The 12,815-nt window shown below is 45.1% G+C and overlaps 1 protein-coding gene across 5 annotated transcripts in view; it reads right to left on the bottom strand.

Annotated features, from left to right (window-relative positions):
• Positions 1 to 12,815, bottom strand: part of znf521 (zinc finger protein 521) — an 88,920-nt gene that overhangs the window by 61,987 nt on the left and 14,118 nt on the right. For all 5 annotated transcript variants that reach the window (XM_038717970.1, XM_038717971.1, XM_038717967.1 and 2 more), the window contains exon 3: positions 12,092 to 12,292. Coding sequence is in view for 3 of the 5 variants with exons in the window: in XM_038717967.1 (XP_038573895.1) it covers positions 12,092 to 12,292 (201 nt within the window). In the remaining 2 variants the exon portion in view is untranslated. The remainder of the gene's footprint in view (positions 1 to 12,091; positions 12,293 to 12,815) is intronic.

Below are 12,815 nucleotides of genomic sequence, written 5' to 3'. Positions count from 1 at the left end.
GTGTTTGCATGTGTGTAGTGTGTATCGATGAGGGAGACAGAAAGCGAGAGGAGGACGAGGGAGATGAAGACAAATGCAGAAAGGGAGAGAGACAGAGGGCGGCAGCAAAAACGAAAGACAGAGGGAGAAATCAAATTTGCAAGAACATAACAAAAAGCTGTATCTCCGACAAAAGAGAACACACAAGGGTATTTGTCTAGCTGTCTGCACCAGCAGGATCCTCTGAAAGTTTATTAAACTAGAACCCTTCAAGAGAAGGCAGAGAGTAGTAAACTATACTACTGGGGAGGAAAAGAGAGAGGGAGAGGGAACGGGAGTGGGGGGGTTGAAAAAGAAAAAAGCTAGCTTTTCAGCCTCTGTCTCTCAGAAATTCTTTTATTTCAGCCATGCATTAAGTAACCTCCCCACTGAGTTCTGCTCCCCTTCCTGGTGTGGATAAAGCCGTCCCTCGGGGGAGCCGCTGGTAATTTCCAGCTTCGCCAGAAACTCAGGTATTAGAAAAGACCGCTTGGGGACCTGCCACAATATACCTTCACAATTTCATACGCTCTGAAAAAGAGGGAGCCCCTCCCTCCCAACCTACCCCCACCCTCCCAGTAAACCCCCTCGAGGGTCCCCAGTTCAAATTTCTGAAGTGCAGACAACGGGTGTATGTGTGGGGGAGGGGAGGGTGGTGTTGGGGGGCCCATGGGACTGAGCACCAGCAATAGAAAATCCACTGCATAGAGGAGAAAAAAGCATTTCCTCTCTGGTCTGGCAGGAGTGCCTTTTTTCCCCTGGCTCCCACCAGAGGCTTTTTACAAAACATGTGTTGCTGACATGTTGACAGATTGCTCAGTGAAGTGTTAGGCGCATGCACACGGCTGGCCATTTAGGGGGACATGGCTTCCTACCCAACATCCTCTACCTGAGGCACCATGTTTTATACATCATCCCCCAAAGAAAAAAAGGAAACAATAAAAGGTAAGGGAGTTGCTTCCTTTGTGAGGAACGCTGAATATCAGAGAGCAGAGAGAGACTGCCTATAATGCTGCCTTAGCTGAACTGCGGTGATGGGGAGGAGCAACGGAAGTGAGAATAAGGGAGGGAAATGGTTTTAGGCAGGAACGACGGAGATAAAGCAGAGAGGTGGGAAAAAGAGCTTGAGGATGCATAGTATGCTTATGTACAGCAGGTGAGCTTGTCAAACCAATAAAACGCCCAAGAGATCTCTTTGTTTTCCTGTACTAAAGCCACCAATAGCAGGCAGGAGGATGGAATCTGATCAAAGGCCAGCTTCCAGATCCAACTTTTGCTCCTATCAGGGTATCGACAGCACATGTCTTAATCGCCCTGCGGCTCCAAAAGTGCTGCCGTGGCAACAGGATGGAAATGGGGATCATAATGTATTCATGGTGCCGGCGACCTGGGGGCTGCGGAGCGCGCTCTCTGGGGACCGCACTTTACCCAGAGCCAGACGTGTCTGGGCAAAATCACTCCACACAAGACAGCAGCAGAATACTGAGGAGCCATGACAGGATGGAGGGAGGGAGGGAGAGAGAAAGAAAGAGAAAGAGGGGAGACAGCAGAGAGAGCTACAGATAGAAATGTAAAAACAGAATAGAATAGAATACAAAGATGGACAAAGGGGTTAGTACATTAGAGGTGAACAATCGCTGCAGAGCGGTATCAGACTTTACCGTAAAGAAAGGAGGAAAGGCTGCATTACTCCAGTACTGAATTGAACCTTCAAAACACAAAAGACAAAAGATCTAAGGCTTGAAGAGGGGAAAAAAGGATGTGATTGGTGGGAAGGGGCTTTCTGGGATGAGTGGCTCTACCTTGAGAAGCCTGATGCTGCTTGACCAGGTGGGTGGTTGGTTGGGAAATAAATTGCAGAGGAAATTGGTCCAGATTATCAGGGCCACAAAGAGACATGGCCCCTTGGCCACGGGAAAGGATGGATAAATGGCTGGATGAGTAAATGAACAGAGGGATAGAGAAGGAGAAGATTGATGGCTGAGCAGATGGATGCTTCAGTTGGATTGAGAGTCCAGAGTATACCCACCACCAAGCACCATACCCACCAATCCCATCCACTCTTTAAAAAATAAATGCTTACATTGGAAATACATCTTTTTTTCTGGCTCAATGTAATGTGCTTCCCCTCTTAACACACAGATACTATACACCAACACAAACACATACACACCCACAAAAAAATGCTCACATGCACAAACAGATAAACACAAAGCTATAGCCTGACCTGCTTTTCCTCAACAGGAGGGCAGCTACAACAGGCACCATGCCAGGTAAACATCCTCAAGCCTTGTGCACTCACTGCAGAGGGTAAAGCTCAATGCTGGAAACACACTCTAAAATACAAGGAATAGTCAATTATGTTTAGGACTGGGAAGACATTCCTAGAATATATATTCAACTTACATGTCCCTCCTGCTGTATTTAGAAATTTAAAAAATCACAAAAACACACAACTTTTGCTGCATTTTATGTCAAGGTTCCTTCTGTAACAGAAAGTCATAACACCACCCCCTAGAGGTGATGATTCAAATGCATTAAGTCTCTCAAAATGAGAGGATTCACCTGCAGACTGCGGTGTGGCCTTCTGCACTAACTATCCTCCACACGTAGTGCACCCTCAGGCATTCAACCTAGGGCCACAGACAACTCCCCTGTCTGTCTTTCCTCCTTCCCTTTAGCTGACAGGTTCTTCGACTGCTAAGCTCCAACACGGACCTCTGTGTTTGAGATGACTGTGCAGAACAATCAAGGGAGAGAAAGAAAGCAAGCAAGAGACAGAATCATGAAGAAGAGCGAGAGAAGGAGTGCAGGCGAAGAAGAGGTAGAGAGAAACAAGGACATCAACAACATGTTCTCACAGAGAGATGACCCCTGGCCATCCCGAGGCATCTGGTTTATCTAGCTGTCTGGGTAAGCCACGCACACACCTAATGACTCCAGCCTGGTCCATGTCCCATAGGTTTTTTTATCCCGGATTACGGATGGGGAATGACAATGGGCTGGTAAACTACTGTGCCTCACGTCTAAGAGCTCATATCAGACAAGGAGTTCTCCATGATGAAAAGACTGGGGTGAGTTCAGAGCAAGGTTCAAAGTTACTGAGAAGTTAGGGAATGAGTTTCTGAATTGTATTGACAGTATGATATGAGATTAATGTATCTTTTCAAAACATATTTTTAATGGTGTTGTATTGCTGATTTGAATGCATCATAAATAGTATATTCCATCTCAAACTGAAGGTCAAATTTACCCATAACTCTGGGTTGCACATAATGTTGGGGGGCCAATATGGAGATAGTTTGGACTCTAACCTCCCTCCCCCCCCCCCCTCATGTTGCAGACCTCAATCTACTTCTGTGGTGGAGATTAGTAATCATCTAGGGTCTTCATATTGATGGCCAGGCTCAGCTTGTTTGCATATTTACTGGCCTCAGAGCCCAGTCGCCTGAGGTGAGAAGCAAATTACATTTCTGCTTACCCCCACGCGCACAACTCTCTCACACTCTTTCGATTTCTATCCCTCGTTTTCTCCTCCTTTTTTTCCCCAACCTCGTTTCTCTTAACATGCTGATCAGTCATCTTGCGGTAAGCATCCTTGCCTGCCCTGGTTGCATCCGAATAGCAGTCTCATTTGGCTAACATCATCACAGCGTAATCTTGTTGGAGAGAGCAATCAGTTTACTTTAGAATTAGGTATTCCGTTGGTGGGCCCAGAGAGAGGGAAGGCTCACAGGGTTTAAAGGATGCAAACGAAAGCATGCTCTCCAGAATACAGTCTTGAGCCTGATTGGGTGATAACAACCCACACAGGCTCCATGTGAGAGTAATGAATGGCCAATGGGAGGCCTGAATGATAATGCAATTGGATTAAAATCCAATCACACGATGGTTTTGTCTGTTGACTTTGTTTGTGGGGTATGTTCTACAAACCAAGTTCATGATGAGAAAGATGCATCATGCTTTGACTGGGGGCACATGATGTCCTAATATTAAGATTACCACTCTGTTTACCACAAACCAATCTCTCTTGACTGTCAGTCAGTCCTGCAGGATTTTGTTGATCTGATTTTAGTGTATATGCATTGCATATAGAATGAGCTTGATAACATGATAAAGTGTTGGTAACAGTTACATGTACTTTGCTGTCCTAACTCTGTGGCTTATTAGGAGCATGGCTACCACAGGTGGTTACTATTTAATCAGGAATTTTAATGTCTAGGTTTATCGCAGAGATACGTATCAAGCTGGCACACTCTGCAGCCTTCCGCAGAATTCCAGCCATTCATTGGGAGGCCATCTCTTAGGAGTGGCTCTCTGATCACATTGATTGACTCCTCCAGGATAATTGATCAGTCAGGCAGGTTGGAGGTGGAATAGATTAGATGACCTTTACATTCTCAGTGGTGTTGGACCCCCTACTGTCCACTGCTCTTAACATTAGGAGGACATCTCAGTGTTACCTGACAGCATGACTTTACTGTCAAACCATTACATTCTGTACCGACACACAATATTCAATCTGCCAAAGCATAGTTCAACTGGTGGCCTTGGAGGCCTTAAACGACACCCATCCCACCCATAAAACAAAATTTATGAACCCACCTTCCTGTCCGAAAATGGCAATTAGGACTGAGGAACAAATGTGTTACTTCACATGATATTTGAGAATCCCTGTCCTTGTGGGTGGCTGAACTCCCCATATCCTGAAGTATAGGAGTGGCTGTTCCACAGAGCCCTATAGCAGCCCCCACCCAAACACTACCCCCTGGCCAACAAAAACAACTCCTGGGAGATGTGGAGGAGAGGGGGAAATGTTGAGTCGGTGATAGCGTAACCCCAAAGTTTCTATACCACAGTGGCTAGCAGGATGCCGTCACAGCTGGCTCCGCTCCTTCCTGTGGGTCCGCTTCACGAAGTTCAGCCTGCTGGGAGACATAAACCTGTCGGACTGGTCACTCTTTCCACCGCCCTCCATCTCCCTCCTTCCTTTCCTCCCATTACTGGCGAGTTTGGCAAAAGCCATCTAAGGAAAAAGCCCTATGGGGATCACTGTGCAGTACATTTCCACGCAGACATAAGCAAAATCCTATGACCTTTTCATTAGGGAGTATTAAAATGATTCAACAGCCTGTAGATGTTTCTTTTAGGTGTCTGTGAATGAGGTACATGTTGACTGGTGAACCTCTTTGTTTAAAAGCCATGTTACATCCCGTTGACTCTTGGTGTAAATTATCGTAGGGAAACATGTCACTGAATTGCATTTGGCATTTGATATGCTAATACGGAGTGTTAATTATAAACCAAAGTGTTTGTTCATGTTACGCACTTCACGCAATTGTTTGTAAAATCAAACTACAGCAAGTGAATGATCATTTGCCACATAACACACCAGACACCTGTCAAGGTGCCATTTGATCAAAGGAAATTGGATTACTGCAAATAGTATAAGTATAAAAAAAGTCTCAAGGAATTTGCATTCTTAGCATGACATCGTTTTTTTATCAATAATATTGTTTCTATAAATGAAAAACTTTGCACACCTGAATCTACATAGTAGAGTCAGGTGTGCAAAGTTTTTCAGATTCAGAGAAGAGAGAAAAAGAGAGAATAAAGCATTTTACAAAGCTTTTTTTTAAATTGAGTCCAGATTGGCCATAAAGATTTTAAAATACATTTTTGCCTTTTCTTTATGCCTAGTTACGTTTCTCTGTACTGCTTCATCATTATTCTGGTGAGCAGTCCCACGTTTGAAAGAGAAAAAAGAAAATCATTTGAATTCTGGGGACCCAGAGGAGAGTGAGCAAAACCCAGAGGTAAGATCCAAGCTCGCTCTCCGTGCCCTTCCGTTGGCTGCGTACCTGGTAAACATCTCCACAAGCTCCTTGCTTTCAAAACACGTCAACCGGTGCCTATGTACTTTCGACTGGCCGGCCAAGCAGGAATTGAGACTTTATTTGTTTTTTACTTTTTCCTGTCTCTCTTCCGAGCCACCGCACATAACCTGTCTGGCATTAATGATGTTGTTAATAAAATGCGGACAGTCTGTGGGTGGATTTGCCTGGCAGGCCTGGTGCCTGTCCTTCTCAGAGATAAGCCCACTGCTGGCCTTATCTACCTCCCACAGCCCCACCCAGCAGTGCCGTGCACTGGACACACAACCAGTCAACTCATCACTGACTAATTACCACCTCTGACTGCCTTACAAAGCAGGCCTGGACTCACATCGCTGCTGCTGCTAAGATTGGCTCTCCCTTACCTTGACTGTGTCTCTCTTCACTTCTTTGTCTCTTTCAACCCCCCTTTCATTCTAAACTTCCCCTTTCTTTCGCTGTCCTTCCCATGTCTCGATACATTTCACTTGTCTCTCCTGGCTAGTTTTGTACTCCTCTCTATTTTATTTGTCTTAGCCAACAGGGCATTTTGAAGAATATAACAGTGAGTACTAGTGAGTTTTATGGCAGTATTTCCAACTGTGAGAAGGGAATATGCAACAGCTATATTGTGGGTGGTCAGGTAAATCCACTGTCTACCTTCTAGTGTATGCCTATGCATTTTGAAAAGAATTAATGCCATTTATGTTACAGTTTCTCAGTAACGGCTTATGCCACTGGTGAGCCGGAGTCAGTTCAGTCTCATAGCTTCAGCAGGGCAGCCGAAGTCGCTTGTGTTACAGAAGGAGGGAGCGGTTTCTTTTATTCAATTGTTTTCCACTTCCACGAGCGTGTGCCAAGGGGGAGGAAAGCGCCGGCTTAACACGCTCTGCAATTCAACACGGCCAGACGCAGTCCTATTAAGATTTAATGTGCCATTCTTCTGCTTGTGCCGCTGAAAAAGACTTGCAGGCTGAGGAAGAGAGTGAACAAAGAGCAAGCAGAGCCAGGGCCGGGGAGAGTTGAAGGGAGCAAGAGAAACCGAGACAACCGCTCCGTGGCCAGGTCTTTGTCACACGACTGAAGTCAGTAGTTTCAAAGGGATGCTACATAGTGGAGGGGGAAATAACAGTGTCGTTGATATAGTGTTTTCACTCAGTGCCAGTATTTCTAGGTGAGTACATGAGATTATCTCTGTTTTGTCCACATGCCATCCCTGCATTTGTGGCTACCTACTTAAGAAAGAGGTCAACTGGATGAAGTCACAGCATGTGTTTAGCCTCTTGGGCATTGAATTATGTGTCGTCTAAAATGCAAAGTGCAAGCACGCAGGTGCTGCGAGGGAATGAGCATGTGTGTGCGTTAATATGTGTGTGTGTGTGTGTGCGTGTGTGTGTGTTTGCATTCCTAAGTGAATGACTGATTGAGCAAGCAAATGAGAGATGGAGTGTGTTAGATGGGGGGGGGGGGGGGGGGGTGAATATGAGGGAGGCAAGGAGTTGTAGCGCTGTCCATTGTCACTTCTGCCTTGAACACACAAACATAAGCATAAAATGCAGGCTCCTCTATTCTTATTTTGATTGTTTTCCTGCAGAAAATGCAGTCCTCGTCTGACAAAGACCAATAAATACTTTATACAGTGCATAATGTGTGCGGTGTGAAGCACAGGGGAGAGAGAAAGAGGGCGTCCTCACGAGGGCATATGCTTTGAATTCCTAATGACACTCCTGTTAACGTTACTGGCACTGTCGCACAGAGAGGAAACGCACAGGGATGCTACGCCATGGAGTCAACATCTACTTTAATACTCCCTTTCTCTTCCTTTCTTTCTCTACCTCTCTTTCTCTCCCTACCTATTGCTCTTTCTCCCATAGACACTCACATGGAACGTGCCCCCCACACAAACACATACACACAGGAAAGACTCAAGCCCAATTCTGAGAGCTCACTCTAGCATGAGGTCTCTTTTCAGTGGCTGCGTTGTGCCAGAAGTAGCTATTCTCCCCTGACCGCCTCTCCGCCTTTCAAAGTCTTGTAATCAGTGTGCTGCTCTTTGTACCAGGATGTCGCAAGACGCCCCGGCAAAAACACAGCAGAATTTCTGATGAACGGCAGTGGCTCAGAGTTCGGCTAATCAGGTCTTGCTCATGTCGCTTTCCTCTTATGTGAGCCCTTTTGAAGCAAATAAAGTCTTTGCAGTTTGGCACATTCTTCTTGGCAGCCACAAAGCAGCTGTTGGATCAATACACAAAGTTAGCTGAAAAAAAAAGAAAACCCCGTACAACCAATAGGAGCCTTTTGGAAACAGTTAGTAGAAAACATTGACTGCCAGGAGCCTGTTCATAGTTGAGGGTATTACTGAATGTTTCCATGCTGCTGACCCAAAGACTTGATGTAAATGAATTCAAACACTTCAAACAAACATGTCGTGGTTGGGAGTGGAAGGGGGAAAACATATATCAGTGGGTCTGGTTCCCCGCGCAAAGAGAGACTTCATATTATAAATTTGTCTAAACTATTTCAATCATATTATCATTTTCTGCATTGTGGGGAGATCTTATTGTTTTTCACACAGTATTAATATTTCATTTGTATTTTTCTCATAAATCTGAAATGTATTTTATTGAAGCTGAGTGCATTTTGCAATGTCTACAGGGAAGAAGAAAAGGGAAATCTACATAATATAAATCCATATATGGCCCAGTTATCTCTCTCTCTTTCTCTGTTGCACCCTCTGTGATTGATTCCTTTATCTGAGGGAAGCAGAAGACATGCTCTGTTTGCTCGCACAGTGGCCGGCAGGAAAACAGAGAAAGACACTTATTAAAAAGGTCATCTCGCAGAGGGTTAAAATAGCAGGGCACAGATCTCTCTAAGGGGAGCAGCCATGCCCCTCCTCTAGTGAAGGACACAAGAAAAGGTGTTGCTCAAGGGAGCTGGACCCGTAATGAAAGAATGGCCACCAGGCTGACAGCCCATGTGTGCACTGGGCTATTCAAATACCTTAAGAGACACGGAATTGGATAACTGACAGTGAAAGGCTTTGTGAAAATGCAATCTTCTGAATTAAACTCTGAGCTAGAGGTGTTATTTTTATTTACAGTGTGGGCTAGCTAGTAAATACAAGTTGAAATGAGCTGTGGAGCAAGGTATTTCTTTGGCAAGTAGGTCTGAAGGCATGTTTCCTTGCCTACCTCTGCAATCTCATATCTAGCATATGAGCATGTCTTGTGCCAACTGAGAACAAAAGTCAAACTACAGACACTGTTTCTCTTTCTCCACGAAGGATCAGTAACAATACAAGGCCGTATAGACAATGCAGTGAGACAGTGAGACAAAGCATTTGTGAAGTGTTTTGGAAAGGCCTATGGAATAGCAGTGCCTCCAGCCTCCTGTCTCCTCCCCAGGGCAGCCTAAAGCCCTGTCGGCAGGATGCTGATCCCCACACGGAAACCTGATCTGCAGCCATCCTGGAGCCGGGGGGTGTTGGGGGGGCATTCTCCCCCCGTGGAGCCCCTCCACTTCTGTTCAAGAGTTAAAGGGGTGCTCTGGGGGAACATTCCTCTAGCCCTGCCCCAGCCAGCCTCCACTCTCAACTCTCTAGAGGAGCATTCTTCCAGCCCTGCCCTAGCCTTCACTGGGATCTCCTGGGGAGCATTCCTGAAGCCCTGCCCCAGCCCAAGACGGGCTCCCTAGGGACGCATTCCTTCAGCACTCTCTCTCTCTTTCTCTCCCCATCTCCCTCCTTCTCCCTCGCTCCCTCTCTCAGACTCTCGCCTTCCTCCGCAGTCCAGCATTAGTGCGATCAATAGCACCGATCGCATCAGGGACACGAGGCAATCCATACCCATGCGCTCCCTTAGCGCACTGCAGTGGTCACGGCTTAAGTGCATGGAAAGGTGTTATACCTCTGCCAGATGGGGGGGAGACAATGGCCGCCATTGATTGCGGTGACATGTAACATCTTTCTCTTTCTCTCTGTCCGCCGGGCGTGGTCGAAATTCACCTAGAATCTGTTTAGACTTTATTTAGTCTCTTTTGTCTCACTCCTGTCATGAAACTTGTGTTTTAATGTAGAACACATATATAAACTACAATGAGACCCAGAACAAACACATAAAGTAGTGGGTGTACATGGGCATGTCTGGTTCTGGTATTACACTCTTTACGCTTCTGGGATATCAGCTAGGGGGGAAATGCTGAGTTCTATCAGGAACAGCAAACAAATCTCCATATGTGGATTGGTTCCAGTCAAGCTTTGCAGTTTGTTTACCAAAAATAAAACATTTGAAATTGTAAAAATGGAGGGTTTAGCAGGTGCTCGTGGATGATTAGAAAATGGTTCTAATAAAGGATCCATCTGTGAGTAGAGACTTGATGTAAGGCAGATTAATTGGTCATGGATGTCTACATAATGCCACATAGGAAATCTCCTCCCATATTCCAGAGAATACACAAACACACACACACACACACACATTCAAAGTACTTAGTATGCCATCTAGAAGTTTCTTTTCTCCCACTGTGTTTGAATACTAATAGAGTGTTTCTGCACAATCACAATACCCTAATGGCAATTAGATTCTTTTGTTTGGTTTCCACGGGGGCTCTTATCCAAACGGTATTTTTTTCATCATTGAGCAATTAAGAGTTATTTGTCCATAAGATTGACATTTATAAAAGCAAGGCTTAATTATAGAAAAAAATATGGCTGAGTAAGTCATGACCACTTTACAACGGTGCTGAACATAAAATGCCTGCCCCTGAATCAAAAACCCAACTCTTATAACTATTCTGACTATTTTCAGAATATTACACAACCAAATGTTTTAATTAATGCCCTTTGTGTTTTAATTTCCTAGGTTCCCCAAACAGACTGTCCACAAATCTGTATTGGCTTGATGGAATTGGGTGTTACATTGAAAAAAGGGTGACAAGAGGTTCTGCACTTACTTCCCTTCAAACCAATGAATACTTTGGCTAAATGACAGTAATGTGAAAGTGAACAGTACATTCATTTTCACACCTTCAGTTGACTGAGTCACTTTGAATTTGCACACACATGAGCACACCCTAGGCACATATACATGTAAACAAACATACCTGCACATGCAAAGTCAGTCTCACAAAGAGGATGCATGCCTTTCTGCTCAAATTAACACCGATGGGGGCATGAGAAAATGCACATGTGCTTGCATGTACACACACACACACACACACATAAACAAACACAAAGCTTAGTTTGGGAGACAGTGAATGGAAAATCTTTGTAAAACTTGTGGGATATCTTCCCTATAATTTGTGGTTTGCTGATTATGGGTTGCAAAATCTGAAATCAAACTGTGCTTGAATGTAAACAGAATAAACTACACTAGCTTTCTCTTGAACAGAATTTAGCTTAGCTTACTACATCAGACACAGGATCATTACATTTTAGTCTGTTCATGTTCTGAACAAGACGAGAGACAAGGTCTGTGCCCAAACATTGGGAAATGTGTGTCAGATGGTGTTTCTCAATGCAGGCCCATCAGGGTGTGTAAAGGAGGACAGCAAGTCCAGGAGAAGCACATGGAAACCTTCAGTTCACATCATTAGTTCTGTCTGCCACCTTGTCAGGGTATTTATAGTCCTATTCATCCATCAACAGGTCAATGACACAGTCTGCCAATGGCATCCTTCTCTTTCAGTCCCACTACGTATTACTACTGCAGTCATCTAGCATTGGGACCAGCTAAGGGACTTTCCTGGAGGAAGGATCTGTTTCCAGTTGGTGGTCCGGTTACTGTGGGACCTCGTAGCTGCATGTTACACTATACTGAAATGTTAGAATTAGTATAGTGCCATATAAAATGTTACCCTGAAACCGGCAAGGACACAATGCACATACTATAAATACATATAGCATAGCCTACAGTGATCTATTATAAGGACACATGGAGGCCTATTTGTATGTCACGCCTGTAGATATTGATGTACAGCACATATAAATACTTTGCTATGTGTGTGAGGCCTGTGTGTGTCTGTGTTGTTGGATATCTACCAAGGAAAGTGGTAGTCTGGTGTTGTGCTCCCCTCGGTGCAGTGTACTAACACACATCGTGTGGCATATTCTCTGGTGAAGGCATAGAGCGAGAGTGGGAGTGGGTGAAGAGCTGAGTGGCAGAGTGGAGGGGAGGCTCGGTGGGCTGAACGTTGTTTACCTGTCAGCTGGCATTGATTAATCTTGTGTTCGGTGAGATCGCTCAGCGACTCGAACACCTGCCGGCAGCTGTCGCAGCTGTGCAGCGCAGGCTCCTCGTCCTCCTCCTCTCCCTCCTCTCCTTCCTCTGGAGAGAGCAGCCTCTTCCTCAGACGCCCGGTCTCACCATCCTCCGCCGCCCTCTCGAGGGCGCACTCTGGATCTGCCAAGCCACAGGAAATGACAGCACCACATAGTCAGAGGGGTGACCCACACAGTAAGGTTCTGCAGCTTCCTCTGGGTGACAATAAAATGGATTTCTAGACTCTGGATTTAATAAAAACAATAATAAAAGCTGTAATAAAAATGCAGGTTCAATTTGGGCCTCTGTAACTCAACCACTCATGCCATAACAGAACTGTTGGGCAGGTGAGGGTGAGAGATATACAGGCACAGACAAGGTGGCACAATGCTCACATACACAAATCTAACACACACATACAAACACACACACAGCTCTGTTATTAGAAATGGTTTTACGTTGTGTTTGCCCTGCTTCACCCAAGCAAAACTTCAGTATATGAAACTAGACTGATGGGAATATGTGTAGTTAATAAATCCTGGATTGCAGTTTTGGCTCGACCAAAGAAATATGAAATTCAGCCAGTGAGTGCTAAATTGCATCAGTCAGCGTCTATCAAAGGAGTCAGACCTTGCCATATTATCCAGACATCTAGGCCAGAACT

This window comes from Micropterus salmoides, unplaced genomic scaffold, assembly GCF_014851395.1.
Source record: "Micropterus salmoides isolate LMB-PRFRI ecotype aquatic unplaced genomic scaffold, ASM1485139v1 Ms_hic_scaffold_14, whole genome shotgun sequence".
NCBI classification, from domain to species: Eukaryota; Metazoa; Chordata; class Actinopteri; order Centrarchiformes; family Centrarchidae; genus Micropterus; species Micropterus salmoides.
The sequence above is the reverse complement of the archived record's forward strand: the minus strand, read 5'-3'. Positions and strand labels throughout refer to the sequence as shown.